The 17,156-nt window shown below is 37.4% G+C and overlaps 1 protein-coding gene across 6 annotated transcripts; it reads left to right on the top strand.

The window, feature by feature from the left end:
- Positions 1-2,565: 2,565 nt before the first annotated feature.
- LOC132031476 (DExH-box ATP-dependent RNA helicase DExH10-like) lies at positions 2,566-16,500 on the top strand. Of its 6 annotated transcripts, none has more exons than XR_009408278.1 (17): positions 2,566-3,654; positions 4,240-4,554; positions 4,673-4,777; positions 4,860-4,928; positions 7,858-8,025; positions 8,105-8,176; positions 8,263-8,379; positions 10,918-11,142; positions 11,282-11,440; positions 13,173-13,262; positions 13,407-13,499; positions 13,880-14,033; positions 14,615-14,763; positions 14,836-14,931; positions 15,391-15,483; positions 15,789-15,951; positions 16,053-16,500. XR_009408278.1 is itself a non-coding variant. In XM_059421454.1 (16 exons), the coding sequence occupies exons 1-16, from the start codon at positions 2,722-2,724 to the stop codon at positions 15,897-15,899; spliced, it is 2,949 nt and encodes a 982-aa protein (XP_059277437.1). In that variant the 5' UTR covers positions 2,566-2,721; the 3' UTR covers positions 15,900-16,500. The 6 variants fall into 6 exon arrangements, 4 of the variants coding, with proteins under 4 accessions (XP_059277437.1, XP_059277438.1, XP_059277439.1 ...); XR_009408279.1 differs by having other exon boundaries at positions 16,066-16,500; XM_059421454.1 differs by having other exon boundaries at positions 15,789-16,500.
- The last annotated feature ends 656 nt before the right edge of the window (positions 16,501-17,156 follow it).

Here is a 17,156-nt window from a genome sequence, read left to right on the forward strand (position 1 = left end):
GAAAACTCCTTCTTATCAGATGGTCCACTGTTACGAGTCCTAAACACCAAGGCGGTCTCAATATCCAGAAATCGCAAGGCAAAAATATGTCCCTTCTAGCTGGACTTGCCTGGAGATTTCGTAAAAACACTAGAGCCTTATGGGTTCAAGTGTTACGTGCTAAATACCACCACCTTAGAGATCACAACTCTTCCCCTACACACAAACACAACGCCTCCCATATTCAGAAAAGTTTTCTTGCTGGAGATCAGTTTCTCTGACACGGCTTATGCTGGCATGTGTGTAATGGCACTTTCATCAACCTGTGGAATGATTACTGGCTACCCACCAATTCATCCTTACGTGGTCTTCACTGGACCCATTTCACATCACCTCCAAACCCCAACAGTAAATACTATCATCTATTCCCAATATTGGGATCTCCAAAACCTCACTTTATGTATACCTCCTAACGTCTCTACCCTCATTCGTTGCTACTTATCTCACCCCTCACTCTCAACCCAACACCTAGTTGGTTCCCAAACACTAACGGTATCTTCTCCACTAAAAGTGCCTACTGACTCTTCCTCGACACAAATTTCCCTACTCCTCCCTCCACCACATCCATGCCCGGCTGGGGTTGGCTTTGGAAACTTTACATCCCCAATAAAATAAAAATGTTTCTTTGGTTACTACTACATAAACGCTTACACACCGCCTCTTACTTAGCCTCAATACACATACTACCATATGCCACTTTCCATCACTGCTCCATCGTTGAGGAAACTCTGTACCACATATTTTTTTAATGCACTAATGTCACAAATCTTTGGTCTTTTTTGGCATTTCCCACGCTTCCAATGGCCCCTTTCACGACTGGTTGAAATCTCAATGCACGGCAATAATATTTTTTTTATCATTGTCACATATCACTTCCTACGTCCCTCCTCGCACCATTTATCCTTCGGAATATTTGGCACACCCAGAATCAGAACTTGTTCCACCATCAACGTGCCTCAGCTTCTCCTGCCAACATTTTCTTCTATACCACCGAATTCCATTACCTTTCCCCACAGCCCTCAATACCGAGCACACATCTCGAATACATTAAATGGTACTCGGATCCTGGCTATTACAAATTAAATATTGATGGTGCCTTTGATTGCCACTCCAACAGAGCTGCAACTAGTGGAGTAATCCGAAATCACAATGGTCAGTGGCTTCATGGATTCACCATAAACATTTACTGCTCCACAATTATGGAATGTGAGCTAGCAACACTTCTTCTCGGCCTTTGAATGGCCGGCGATTTTGACCTCTTCCTTCTACAGATTGAAACCGATTCTCGGGAATTAACCACTATTACACACACTAACACAGGTTTCTACTCACATATTCTTTTTTATTGCAGGTCATTGATGGATCGGCTTCGCAGCACGGACATTAGCCACATCTATCGGGAGGGAAACCAAGTAGATGATGCACTGGCCAAGTTTGGCAAGCACCTAGCTCCTTCAGAACATTGCCAACCATGGATACTGTTGCTCTATTCCCCCCACCCCCCCACCCCCCGGCTATGTTTTTACCAGCTTTCACTAAGGACCATTCTGGAACCACTACGGCTAGAAGGGTCCGCACTTCTACTAGTTCTTTACTTTTGCAACTTTAGAACATAAATAAAATAACATCTTTCTCAGCAAAAAAAAAAAGAAGAAGGAATAATTACACTGTATGTTAATTAGGGTAGCAATGCTACCAAAGTTAACCCACCTTTTTAAATCTTACAAAAAATGACCCACTCCCTCTTCCTCCTTTCTCTCTCTCTCTCTGCTGCACCTCCTCTCTCTCGATCACCGGAAAATCCACTAAGATCTGGTGGTGGTGAGCGAGGTGGTGCGACTGGTGTTTTTCGCCAGAGCTCCTGCGTGATCTCGTTGAGGTAGATATAGAGATGAATGGAGAGGGAGAAAGTCCGCTGCTGCTCGTCGGACGTCGTTGGTGGTGCTACTCGTCGGACGTCGTTGGTGGTGTTGGCGTTCGTGAGAATGGAACTCCGGCGATGGATGGTGGCTGCTGCTATTCCGTCGTTGGTGGTGTTGGAGTTAGTTTCTGTATAATAGTGTATGAAAGTGTATAAGAGGTGTGTATACACCCATATACACACCTCTTATACACTATTATACACCTATATACATAATGTATCTGTCTTGTATAAAAGTGCAATTCTTATTCAAAACCAGTCTAGATCTATGTTTATACCCACTTATCCAATATTGTATAATTGTGTATAAATGTGTATAAGTGCGTATTTTCATTTATAATATTGTATAATTATATCTTTTAGTATATATACCTACACATTATATACTTTCATATATCTATATACATTATGTACTTGTCTTTTGTATATAAGTTCATAAAATTGTATAAAAATCTTTTTGGGCTATATTTTTGCAATAGAGGTGAGCAAATTATACATTTTTGAATTTTTTTCCCAAAAAAAAAAAAAACATGGAATATGCCGCACGTGACTACCATTGTTGAAAACCAGTGGGTATATGGGCGAAAAGGTCAAACCACGGCTAAAATACCCTCTAGAGCACAGTTCCCAACTCTTTCGTTCTGTAGAGGCAACACGAATTGATTAACAACAACTCAATTCGCTAAACGACCCTGTATTTTTCTTCTTTTGTGCTAGAATGGAAGCTTTAAAGTGCCCTAAAGAACCTATAAATAGTTGAAATGATGGTGGAGTCTCCCATATTAGGTAAACGGAAACTAGACAATGAGGAAAATGAAACAACAACGAAAAGGGCCAGAACTTGCGTGCACGAAGTAGCAGTTCCCAGTAATTACACTTCAACAAACAATGAATCACTTCATGGTACTCTTTCAAACCCCATTTACAATGGCCAAATGGCCAAAATTTACCCATTTAAACTGGACCCATTTCAAGAAATCTCAATATCATGTTTAGAACGTAAAGAATCAGTTCTTGTGTCAGCACATACATCTGCTGGTAAAACCGCTGTAGCAGAATACGCCATTGCGATGTCTTTTAGAGATAAACAAAGGGTCATTTACACTTCCCCTTTAAAAGCATTAAGTAATCAGAAATATAGAGAATTAAGTCATGAGTTTAATGATGTTGGTTTAATGACTGGTGATGTTACTATTATGCCGAATGCGAGTTGTTTAGTTATGACTACTGAGATTTTGAGAGGTATGCTTTATAGAGGTTCTGAGTTATTGAAAGAAGTTGCTTGGGTTATATTTGATGAAATACATTACATGAAAGATCGCGAACGAGGGGTAGTTTGGGAAGAGAGTATTATTTTTTTGCCACCTGAAATTAAGATGGTTTTTTTATCAGCAACAATGTCGAATGCTACAGAATTTGCTCAATGGATTTGTAATATTCATAAACAGCCTTGTCATGTTGTTTATACCGATTTTAGACCAACCCCTTTGCAGCATTACGTGTTCCCTGTGGGTGGGGTTGGATTGTATTTAGTTGTTGATGATAATGAGCAGTTTAGGGAAGATAATTTCTTGAAATTACAAGATACGTTGACGAAGAGGAAGATGGGGAGCGCTAATGGTAAGGCTGGTGGAAGAAGTGGAAAAGGTGGTTCTGGTTCTTCTGGTGTGTCCGATATCTATAAAATTGTTAAGGTGTGTAGTGTATTCTCAATGATTAGGTAAAATGGGGTGTATGTTTGGTATGACGGAAAATGATTTCCAAGAAAATGTTTTCTCGGAAAATAAGTGATTTTTGTACTCATTTTCTGTGTTTGGTATGCAAGTTGGAAAACGTCATTTTAAGAGCATTTGTATATATTCGAAGCAAAACATTATGCCGATTTTGAATTCGACGTGCAACTTCTGGTGGTGGGGGTAGTTCGGGGTGGGAGGTGGGGTAGGCAGGGGATAGGTGAGGATGGGGGTTGGGGTAGGCGGGGGTGGGGATAGGTGTGGTGGGTGGTAGGTGGGGTAGGGGGTGGGTGGATATGTGCGAAGGTTGGTTAGGGATGCATTTGTCTGTTTTTATTGATCTAGAAAATGTTTTTCCTCAAAATTTTAAGTAAAATTTCTCCTATTTTAAGGAAAACATTTTCCAAGATATTTTAGTGCAACCAAAGAAGGGAAAATAGGAAAATAGGAAAATATGATCTGGAAAACATTTTCTGTCATACCAAACACACCCGGGGTGATACTTATTTTTCATGTCCGTTAAGTGGTTAATTCTCATTGTTTCAGATGATCATGGAACGGAAGTTTCAGCCAGTCATTATATTCAGTTTTAGTAGAAGAGAATGTGAACAACATGCAATGTCTATGACCAAACTTGATTTTAATACTGAAGAGGAAAAGGAAGCTGTGGAGCAGGTATTCCATAGCGCAGTGGCGTGCTTGACCGAGGAAGATAGAAACTTACCAGCAATTGAATTAATGTTGCCACTGCTTCAGCGCGGGATTGCTGTTCATCACTCTGGTTTGCTTCCTGTTATCAAGGAACTTGTGGAACTTCTTTTCCAAGAAGGACTCATAAAGGCCCTTTTTGCCACAGAGACGGTAAGCCCCTTTCTTTGCATATCTTGAATATCTTATTAGCTTTTTGTTGAATTTATCATTACAAGGCGTTGATAATCTTTCCCCTTTTGTCTGTCTTCCAAATGTTTTTCTTTAACAGTTTGCTATGGGACTAAACATGCCTGCAAAAACAGTAGTTTTTACCAGTGTAAAAAAATTTGATGGCGATAGTCATCGTTATATTGGATCTGGTGAGTATATACAGGTGAGTGTGAATTTCAATATGACATAACTTTAGCAGTATTTAGTTTTCAGCTTTTGATGTAATTTGTCTCTCTTTCATGCAGATGAGTGGAAGAGCAGGACGTCGTGGCAAAGATGAGGGTGGTATTTGCATTATCATGATTAACGAGCAGGTGAGTTATTTAACATGAATCTCTTTAAGTACCTGCTACTGCTTTCTTGAAATGTATGTTTTTTTCCTTCTATTTTTTTGATAAATCAAAATACCTTCTTTGATTTCACACCAAGTTGGTGTCAGTGTCACTTTACAAAGCTGAGGATTTACATCTCACATCTCCAAAATTCAGCTATCTATACATACAAAAGATATTTCCTTGTTTGATAGTTACAAAGATATCCTTTTTACACCAAAAGTACAAAGGAACAAAAAGGAGCTTTTGACTCTACCTTCACCATGGACTTTCAACTGCTTCAAAATTCTACTATTCCTTTCTCTCCAAATCAATTGAAAAGGGTGAGACACAGTGTTGTACGTTTCTTTCCTCCTGGCATCCATTTTTCTCATTCTTCAGCTTGCCATAACTTCTGCAGAGTTCTAGGCATCATCAAGAGTATGTTAAACATGAAAAATACTGTAGTTGCAGATTCCATCGAGGATTCATGCCAGCAAGGCTGCTGCCTCTTTTAAGACTTTACAATGATAGCAATGTCCATAAAACTTTTTGTGGGATCTGAAGTCCAATGTACAGAAACCTTGATCTCAATTCATGTTTCCACATAATTTAGCTTGAATTATTGTACGAGCTCAAACTCTGTATGTGCTCGCGTAGATTTGCCAGTCTCTTCTGTTTCTTTGATACAGTTTGTTTTTCTTTATCAGAAAAGTAATTTTGTTAATGAAACCAACATAAAGGTTGTGCTGACGATGTACAATATACAACTTCCAGCGTAAGATACTCTTACACCGATACAAAAGAAAAACTTACTCCTAACTACTACTACATATGTTTCAAGTTATGTGTCTTATTTTCCTGTTTAGTTTGTTTAAAAAAGAATGCCACTTTCCAGATTTAGTTACTCTCTAGTTCCAACTTCCCACATGACATGCTTAAGACCACAAAATTCAAAGGGTATTTTGGTTCAGTATACACATCTTTAGTTTAAGACCACAATATTCACTAGTCTCCCTTACTTTTCTTAAACTTTGTGCCTAGTCAAACTATACACATAAAATGAAATGGACGGAATACTACATAACTAACTGATGAACTTGAACATATTATCCACTGGATAGCAGTACCAAGTTGTTGCTGATGAATGCACCTGTCACCTTTCTGGAAATTTTTTTTGAACATATTATCCACATCATGTACGTTTACCAATCTACACCAGAAAGCTAATATAACAATGCATCTTGAATCCAGTAAAAGCACTGCTTCTTTTTTCTCTTCAAAACCTCTCTTGTGCCATCCTAGCCAAATTGTCATCAGATACACCCAGGAACTGTACCCCAGATTTTCTTGATAGCAGGGCTCATACCATTTCCTATCCAGCACTATAACAGCTCTTTGGTTGTTTTTGGCATTTGTCCTGCCAAATGTACTGAATAACAGATTTAATAGTGGTGAAGTTTCTTTACAATGGATAAATAAGTGTCTGTGTCTTCCTCCTCCTTTTCTCCAATATAACGTCTGTTGCATAGGTTCCACCCTCGCTCTGCAGGTTGCTTCGTGTCAATGCAACTTTATTGGAGACTAACCAGCTGAAACAAGCCACTTTAGGTGCCCACAAGACTTCCAAATCATCCTGGTTAAACAACAACAAACAAGCCTCAGTTGCAACAAACTGGGGTCGGCTATATGACTACTCATTGACCATATTTCTCTATTAAATTCGTCAGGCCAAGTTTATATAAAATAAAAAGTATTAGAAGTCTCATTTATTGTATACCTGCATAAAAATCTCCGATCGGATTAAAAGACTCCTAGAAAGTATAAGACTTAAATGTAAACATAATAACATGATTAAAATATATTCCCGGCTAATTGGTATCACTTATATAAATCTTCTTCTTCAGTTGCGCTTTATCTTTCGCTAAGTTTGCATGGACTCCACGAGATTGTAGGTCTTTCAGATAACTTTCTTCCATCTGATTTTAGGTCTACCTTGTCCCTTTTTAATACTTTCACTCACCATGGTATCACACCTATAGACTGGTGCATCTGGTGGTCTATGTGGGACATGATCAAACCATCTCAAAAGACCTCTCATTTTATCTGGAGTTGTGGACAGAGAGAAATAGGAGATGTTTTGATGGAGTCAACTCCTTTAGGTCTTTTGAAGGCAAGATGTATTGACAATTTGTTTTGCTGGTCTATTAGCTCTTTAGTTCTGGCTTAGGTAGTTATGTATAGTCAGCCAGTAATATTTTGTAAGCTCACAAGTTAAATCTTGTAATTCTTGCATCTTCTTGATGCATTTTATTGAAATCACTTAATTCATAAAAAAAGCTTTGTATTTAAGTGGAGAAGGGTAGCGGGGTGGACCCATTGCCCACCAAGTTTCGAACTGTGCGCCACTGGCCCTTAGGGATTTCTTTGATTATCAGGGAACAAAAGGAAGACTTCCAAATCATTGTCCATTGGTAAGATTTTTCAGGCACAATTTTATGAAAGAGATTTCTCAGAGACATTTGCTGCAGCAAGGAATCTATAAGCTGATATTACCAAAAAACTCCATCCTTTTCCCGTATCCAGTATAGAGTATTTTATACTTGATTCTGAAGCTGGAAAATATGTAACTCTAGCAGCAATTGAGTCAGCTTCTAAAGCTCCCGGTCATTAAATTTCTTGTATGAGTCAAATCCGCCCTTGATTTGCTCTACACTGTGATAAAGTAGCTTGCTTGCTTCTAGTAAAGTAAAACAGACTGGATATCCAAGGCACGAGTCCACTTATTTCTTCTTTTCACTTACTGCAGCTATAGGCTACTTGTGTTGCTTATTGCTGAGTACGCCTATGCATACAGCATACTTAACTATGCCTAGAGCACTGATGGTGTTAGATCTGTAGTGATAACTTACATACAGTGTGATGGTTTCAGATGGAGATGGATGACCTCAAGGACATGGTTTTGGGTAAACCAGCTCCGTTGATCAGCACTTTCAGGCTGAGTTACTACACAATTTTGAATCTCATGAGCCGAGCTGAAGGTCAATTTACCGCTGAGCATGTTATCAAAAACTCATTTCACCAGTTCCAGTATGAGAAGGTTCACTCTTAGAAAAATACCATAGTCTATGTCACTACTCCATATTCAATGATTGACAGTGATATTTTCTCTTTGTTAGGCTTTACCTGACATTGGGAAGGAGGTTTCCAAGTTGGAAAAAGAAGCTGCATTGCTTGATGCCTCAGGGGAGGTATATTGTTTGTTTTTTCCTTTTATTCAATGACATATATTTATTTTTGCACTAGATCCTAAAATTGCTGTCTGTTCAATTTGTAGGCTGAGGTTGCAGGATATCATAAACTAAGGCTTGAGATAGCCCAATTTGAGAAAAAATTGATGGCTGAAATAACAAGGCCTGGAAGGGTTCTGTATTTTCTTCTTCCTGGCAGGCTGGTAAGTGGTTGTAGGCATCTCTTCTATTGTGCTATGAGTTCCGATTCAACCTGGACATATGTCACTTCGTCCTTTTCTGACTTAAATCTATGATTGGTTGACTTCCCTTTTCTTTTTTAGGTAATTCATTCATGGGTTGAACTTCTTTGGTCTCTCGAAATATATTTTTTGACATCTCTATGTCTCCCCTCTGTAAAATTTGAAATGAAATATGTAACTATGCTACTTCCTATTTGTAACTTGAGCCTTTTGCATGGGTTGACTCTTCTCCAATGGGAAATGAGTTGCAAGCCCCTTGCATGGCCTTTTGCAACTGCATTACAGACATATCCTAGAATATTATATGCGATAAAATCTCACCTTATAAAAAAAGAATATATCATGTGATACCTTAGGATATTATGTATTTAATTATAGAATACTTTCCTTGTTAGGCAGGACGAATAGCTACGTATTACATAGTCCAAGACTCCTATATAAGTAACCCTTCAAGTTTGCTATTAATTGATCAAGTAATAGGAAGTTCTCTTGAATCTTTTTCACATTTACCTGTTGCTTGGTTTAATTGCAGCTCCTTTCACCTGTTAGATCATATTTGGGACATCAGGAGGATAAAGTAGAAGTTTAGAACATGTTATGTGTAGGTAAGGTTAAAAGTTTATAGCTTTTAAATGATGGATCAAAGTTGAATTGCCAGATGCATTATATTTGATTATATCTGATTCATACCGTGAAAATAAACTGCATAAATAGATAGAGGAGTCAATTTCTCCTGATGAAATGTCATTGCTGCTAGTTTGCATTCATTTCCAACATAGTACAGATGGTGTATCACAAGAATGGTAACTGTCCAGGCTAAAGTTGCCCGTATGGTATTGTTTCGTTTTGAGAGATGATTGTTGAACAAATTTGTAGGTCTCATGAGGGGGTGATTCACTGGGACTTAAGATTTAGAAGAGACCTTCATGATTCGGAGATGGAAGAATTTCACAATTTAATAGAGCTTTTGTATGGGTTAAACACACCCAAGTTATCGGATGTTTGGAGGTGGGGGAGAGTGGAGACGGCTTATTCACTGTTACCTCTTATTATAAGAGGTTTCTAGTGAGAGAGGAATGTACTTTCCCCCATGATGCCATATGGGTCCCTAGAGCACCAAGGAAGGTTTGTTTCTTTGTATGGCTGGCGGCAAAGGGTGCGACTTAACAACGGAGAATCTGAGAAAGAGGATATCAACCTAAGTTAGTTGGTGTTCTATGCATAAAAGTGCAGGCGAAAGTGTAGACCGTCTTCTTTTGCATTGTAAGGTGGCGAGTCGGTTATGGAAGGTGGCCCTCGATTTGTTTGGGATGTAATGGATTATGCCGGACACAGGAAGGAGGCTTTGCAAAGTTGGACTCATAGAAGAGTAAGAAAAGTCTGAGGGCATGGTGCGTTAGCAATCATGTGGGTCATTTGGAAAGAGAGGAATAGGAGCCCATTTGGATTAGCTTATTGTAAATAGCTGATAAGCTTTTAGTGCTGAAAAGCATTTTTAAGTGCTGAAACTGATTTTATAAAAAAGCAGTTGCGTGTTTGGATAGAAGTGCTAAAACTGTTAATAAGCAGTTGATATGTTTGGTAAAAAAGTGCTGATAAGCTGTTCAATTGTTAGAATGACTAAAATACCCTTAAAAACTTTGCAAAAAATTATAAATTTAAAAGTATAAGTATAAAGAATAGGAGGAAAGACTGATACGGAGTGAAGAAGAAGTTAGGAGTTTTATTTTGGGAAAAATGTTTTGAGAATTAGAAAAAATATCAGGTTTATCATTGTAAAATACGTGGTCAAACCAAAAGTGCTTATAAGCTGAAAATCCATAAGTCAGGGATGACCAACTTTTGACTTTTGGCTGATTCTTTAGTGTTTACCAAACGCATAGATAATCTAAAAAGTGCTTATAAGTCAGTTTGACTAGGAGTCTGTTTGGTTGGGCTTTTGGCTTATGACTTATAAACCAAAAGCCATAAGTTAGAAATCCTAACTTATGGCCTTTGACTTATTTTTGTTATTTTGGCTTAAAAACAAGTGCTGAAAAGCACTTTTTTACCTTAGCCTAACATTACAAAAGTGCTTAAAAGCTATTTTGGCTTAAAAGCACTTAAAATACGCCATTCCAAACAGGCTCTAGCTTATAAGCTTAGCCAAACACCCTCTAGGAGGGCTTTTGAAGGGCTGGAACTTGCTTTTGTAAAAATGCTGAGTAGTTTTTGTCTCTAGTTACTATTTGGTGTACTTACGAAGTCCCAATTTGTATAGAGGATTGGATCTCTTATGTTGAGAGCCATATTTTGGTGTAGGTTCTTTTTTTTTTTTTGGGGTATAAGGCTTGAAAATGGGGTTTCCTCCCAATTGTTACGAAAATTATTTACCTTATTATCGTTTTGCTGCTTGTGTTGACTGGAAATTTACTTACCTAATACCTTATTCGACAACTCCATTAGAGGGTTCATGTTTATCTTTGCACATACTCTGAGCATATGCATTGTTAATGGCAGGTTAACGTACGGGAAGGTGGAAAAGATTGGGGTTGGGGTGTTGTAGTCAATGTGGTGAAGAAGCCTCCAGCAGCATTGGGTTCTTTGCCCGCTGCCCTCTCTGCTTCACGTGGCGATGGATATATTGTGGATACCTTACTTCATTGCTCTCTGGGTTCCAGTGAAAATGGTTCCCGACCCAAACCATGTCCTCCTCGTCCTGGGGAAAAGGGTGAAATGCATGTGGTGAGTACATAATAATGCTGTGTTGTAGTTTTCCAGTACTCATTTCATTGAACACAAGTGAATTAGTTTATGAGCATTAGTTGTATTTTTTAATCTGAGTGGCTGCTTCTTGGACATGACACAACGTTAAAATTTGTAGGTTCCTGTTCAGTTACCCTTAATTTCTTCTCTCAGCAAGCTTAGAATATCTGTTCCTTCTGATCTTCGGCCTTTGGAAGCGAGACAAAGTATTTTTCTTGCAGTACAGGAGCTTGAAAAACGGTTCCCCGAAGGCCTCCCAAAGCTTAACCCTGTAAAGGTAGTAATTTTCACTTGCTTTTTTTTTTTTTTTCTAAATCTGGAATTTGCCATTTAAAAAAATATCAGGTCATTGATCATAAATGATGGTTGTCAATCAAGTGCCAAAACCTTGTTTCCATTAGCATGAAGAGCAAAAATCCTTCGGCCTAATGTTGACACTAATGTTGACACTAGATTGGCATATTAAATGGCCATTTTTTCTTTCCTTCGTTTGGGATATATCTATCTGACTAGAAGCTATGTGTCGGGAATATTACTAGTGATGTGTATGCAAAAACTGTAGGTTAAAAGCTGGAAATGAGGGTAGCTAATAGGTAAAGTAATTTTATAAATTAGAACAGCATAAAGGATGTGCTATTGGGACGGTACCATGTAGCAAAAGAACAAACAACAAAAATGTGCCCCGGCTAATCTTGTAGGGATTCTAACGTTTGTAGAACTGTTTCAGCCTCATTTACATGTTCCATCCTCCACCATAAGCAAAACAAAAAATATACAATTTGACTTTAACTCGTTGGTTGAGCTCGCCGAATCTTCAAAACATTTTCTATTTCTTTTAGTCCAGACAGTCCACCAAATGCATGCTGGTAAAGTATTCCACCACAGTAGCTTCCTCTTCCTTAGGCCTTTTCTGTGCCAGCACCTCAATAAATCATTTGTTGATCTTGGCATGACATATAGCAATCCAATCATACTTAAGAAAATTGGTAAACCGTGAACTTCTGATGAGAATGCACTAAAAAACCTGCTTATAGAAATATTTATCTGACTAAAAGCTGTGTCATGAACACTGCAAGTGATGTATATGCAAAAACTGCAGTCAAAGCTGGAAATGAGGACTGTAATGCAATAGTAATTATGGCACGGTGTGTTTTAAAGTCTTAACAAACATGGGGCGTTCTATATGCTTAATGGTTTTAGGGTTTGTGAATATCATATAGATGTCTTTAACAACATCCTATCTTGGTGACTGATGTGCCCTGTGATTGTAGTGAAGGCTACCTACTTGTAAGGTGTAAGACATTTGTCAATTAATTCTCGATTAAAAAAAAAAAAATTCTCTCAGCTGATGCGTTTACAACTAGGCTGGGCCCAAACAAAATCCTGTACCGATAGCACTTCAGTGCAAAATGAAAGGTATATATGACGTGGCTTTATATATTAGTTGATTCCTTCAAGTCCTTACACGAGAGATAGGGCCCTGTATTCTTCTGCAGCTTCATTGTACATACATCTTTGTTGCGTTTTAACTGTTAGTTAGTAAGTTACTAAAACTCAAAACTTACTTATCCAGAAGGAAAAAAATCTCTCAGGTCTCAGCTGATGCCTCCTTGAAAACACAAAATAGGGGAAAAGAAAAAGAAGGCAAAAAAGAAAAGACCAGAGCTAAAACGATAGAAAAAGTTACAAAAATAATAAAGTGGGGAACGCAAAATATCTTGATTTGCTAAGTGGACCAATATAGTAATTTTGTTTGATCTTGTTACTGAGTTTATTGTCAATTCCATACTACAGAACTATTATATGTTGCTGAGTAACAGTTCTTCATCTGTGCGGGTCAAAATTCTGTATTTATATATTATTTTGCTTCTCACATAAGTTTAGGTTCACCAGAAGTAATAGTTTGTTTTTAGTTTATCTTTTTGCTGCTCGTATATGTTTATTCTTCAACTTTGAGCCACTGATGACGACAAGGGTTTGTTGCTTTTCCGGATTTTTTGAAATTGTAGGACATGGGCATTGAAGATCCTGAAGTCGTTGACATGGTGAACCAGATTGAAGAACTTGAGAAGAAGTTGTTTTCTCATCCACTGCAAAAGGTTTGACAAGAAGTTTGATTTTGAATGATCTGTTTATTCAGTGAGGAGACAGTAAACTAGATGCTTTTGCCATTTGCCTCTATAGATGATGGTTTACTTATTGTCACTACTTTTACCATTTGCTGTTGCACACATGTGGGGCAGTCACAAAATGAACATCAGCTTAAGTGTTTCCAGAGGAAGGCTGAAGTGAACCATGAAATTCAACAACTCAAGTCAAAAATGTGTGATTCACAGGTAAATCTCCTGTGTGCTTGCTTGTCGACACTAAAGTTTTATTTTTATTTTTTTCCTTTATTTGTTTTTCTCAATTAGGTATTCATATTTAAAGTTCTCTCTTCAGTGATCTCTTAGATGTGCTGGGTTGAATTCTTGTCATCTAAAATACTAACATTATATATCTCATGGCACACAATTATTAGCTTTCGTTCTTCCTTGTTTAGTGTATTTAATAATTATTGTTTTTCTGTTTTTCATAGCCATCTTTTATTAAGATTTAGTTTTGAGATTTTTCCTATGTCTTCAAATTTAAATCCTTAGAGATTTAACAATTAAAACACTTTATGCTGGATTTTCGCTATTTTATTTACTTATAACTAAATTTGGCAAATTTTCAGCTTCAAAAATTTCGGGATGAACTTAGGAACCGCTCCCAAGTCCTGAAAAAGCTGGGCCACATTGATGCTGATGGTGTCGTGCAGTTGAAGGGACGGGCAGCCTGCTTGATAGACACTGGAGACGAACTTCTCGTGACTGAATTGATGTTTAATGGTAATGTCACTGTTGTTTGAAAACTTCTTTGTTTATGTGGGAACAAATTGCTTTCATTTGCCATCTCCAAAAAAATTGCTTTCCTTTGGAAAATGAGAGACATTCTATTTTGTTTTGAACTAAGCTTAAAATGGAAACTAGATAAGATTAAATGGAGTGTTATTGCATTTTAGAGATTTATATACACTTATGGTGTATTGCATGGATATAAAGCTTGATAGAACTTTGAGTCAAAAAAAATATTTTAGTAGCGTCTCTTGGAGCATATTGAAGATTCTTATACAATTATGGTTGGTTGCTCTGACTTAAACTTACATATTTGCTGAAGCCTAGCAAAAAAGGTGTTTTATTCTTTTCTCTTATAAGTCTTTATAGCCTTATAGTATAGATCATCCCTATATACTTTTGCTAACTCGACTTTTGAATACTCTGGTTGCGGTAGCTTCACCTTAGGCAATGTTGTCTGATTTCCAGTTGGACATGGCCAGGCTTTGGAAAAAATCTTGTGGCATTCCCTTGGTGTGCAAAGAGTGGGTAGTTCATTGCTGATATTCGATATCGTGAATAAATTTTGTGGCCAGGTACATTCAATGATCTTAATCATCATCAAGTTGCGGCTCTGGTAAGCTGCTTTATCCCAGGCGACAGATCAGAGGAACAAATACAATTAAGATATGAACTTGCAAAACCATTACAACAGTTACAAGATAGTGCAAGAAGAATAGCAGAGGTGAGTTGAAAGAGGAATATGTCCTTCTTTATTTACATGTCAGAAGCATGGATAACACCAACAACTTTTCAGATACAACATGAATGCAAGTTGGAAATAAAGGTCGATGAATATGTGGAGGCATCAGTTCGACCATTCTTAATGGATGTTATTTACTGTTGGTCAATGGTGAGTACATAAGATATATGTTTTTTTTCCCCAAAATGATTCATGTTCCTTTCCCTGCATTAGTATCCTAGATTTGTCTTGTTGAATTCTGTTAACATCATTCTGCAACCATTTACACCAAAAAGACCAGGAGACTTTCCAAAGATCCACAAAATTGGTCCTCCCAACCATTGCCTTTCAAACTCTATATTACTTGCAAATACTGCTTAGTACGTGATGGATACTTCAGTTGTTCAATCTTCGAAGGCATTATTTCTTGCATTCAAGGTCCTTTGCTTAAAAATGAATGAGGTTGCCAATTACTGGAAATACCTTTTATAGAAACAAGAAAGCTTATGTTGAGTCTTCCAAAGTTGACGTAGGTTCTTTCCCTTCCCCAACAAAAAACTAAAGGAAAGGAAACACTGCAGATTTCATCTTCCTCTAATTTTTGTTAATCTGCATATTATTTTCGCTTAGGGTGCATCTTTTGCGGAGGTTATACAAATGACAGACATCTTTGAAGGTAGCATCATACGGCTGGCTAGAAGGCTTGATGAATTTTTAAACCAGGTAAATTCATTAGAACTTCAGTTGTGTTTATGAATAATTCGAGATATTATCATTGTTCATCGCCATCTACTTGTGCATCAGGAGAGCACTTTCTTAAGACTTAATTTTCTTTTAGTTATACTTATTTGTTCAATAAGCTGTGGTAAACAAGCATGTCATTGGTACCTGTAGATCTGTACTACTTTCTTTTTTTGATTATATACTATTTTTTGAAATATGAGTTTCCTTTCCCTTACACTTGACAGCTACTCCACTTGTTTACATTATAGAGTCAAATAATGAGACTTTTCTCTTGGCATTTACAGTTGAAAGCGGCTGCACATGCTGTGGGAGAAACAGATTTAGAGAACAAATTTAGGGCAGCAAGTGACAGCATTCGGCGAGGGATAATGTTTGCAAATTCTCTCTACCTGTAAGAGTTCTTGTAGAAGTAGATCAGTGCTGGGTAACTGGGAGTACTTATTATCGGTATATCAGGCTGTATATTCTGTCCCTGACAGATTCTTCTTTTATTTTTTTCCTATTATTCAAAGTAATATGTTTCTTATTTCTAGTGATACCTTCTGTAGTTGAATGTGGCAGATCCATAAGCTTGCCGTCTGATTATAATTGGACACACTTTAGTAGAAATTTGGTGCTGGAAAGGCATTATCGGGAAATTGTTTTTGCATCAGACTGGGAGAACTTCATGGTTTATATCATCAATGGTGCAAGAGTTGTGCTAATACAGCTAAGTATGAGTTCCACGAAAGTACAGTAACCCAAAGGGGCTAGAGTGCAAGATTGGCGTTAAAGGGAATCATAGAAGTATAAAGTGTATCCGTTCCTATCGTATCCCTCGACATGTAGTGCAGTAATATGTTCTTTCTTCACTATGAGTTCCAAAGAATGAAGAGTGGCAGTCTTCTCCTTGTATATAGTTGTTTCCTTCCAGGTGATCTCATATTTAACGTAACAAGTCGTATATGTCTAAAATTAGTTGTTATTCAAGCGATTTACTCCAGAGTTGAGTTCCAAGTTATTATGATGGGATTAGAGTTTACCTTAAGTATGATGAGGTTAAGAGCTTACAGAATGTGATTAGGAGGATTTGTAGAATGTGGTTTAAGACGAACGATACTGGCCTCATTTGTTTGCATTTAATGGAGGTCTGAATCTTAATCATTCAGATCTCAGTCATTAAGTGTATTTGTTTTTCATGTTTGGATGTTAATCATTCAGATTCAGCCCATTAAGTGCATTTGTTTATTATCTTTTAAAAAGCTCTTAATGGGTCTGAATAGGTCTGAATGAATCAGATCTGTAACAAAGTCTTAACACAATTCAAATTCTCAAATTATATACGGCTCTATTTCCGCCAAATTTCACTTCCTCATCTGCTTCCGTGCAAAAATAATTCACGCCTCCCTTTCCTCTCGGCAACCAAATCTTTTTCTTCTTGAACTGGTATGACTCTAATATTTACAAGTGTCAATCAAATTGTTTGGTTGATATGAATTTGACTATCATAATGGAACTGTACATGGCGGCAATATTATTAAGTACTAGCAGTACATAGAAGGCATCTTCGATAAGATCTTCATTCAACTTTTTTCCTCATCAATTTTCCTTAATTTGGTTATTCGAAAAATTTGATATTTCGTGTAAAAGTGTTGTTTTATATCTTTATAATA

The sequence above is a fragment of the Lycium ferocissimum genome, chromosome 9, assembly GCF_029784015.1.
Source record: "Lycium ferocissimum isolate CSIRO_LF1 chromosome 9, AGI_CSIRO_Lferr_CH_V1, whole genome shotgun sequence".
Lineage (NCBI taxonomy): Eukaryota > Viridiplantae > Streptophyta > Magnoliopsida > Solanales > Solanaceae > Lycium > Lycium ferocissimum.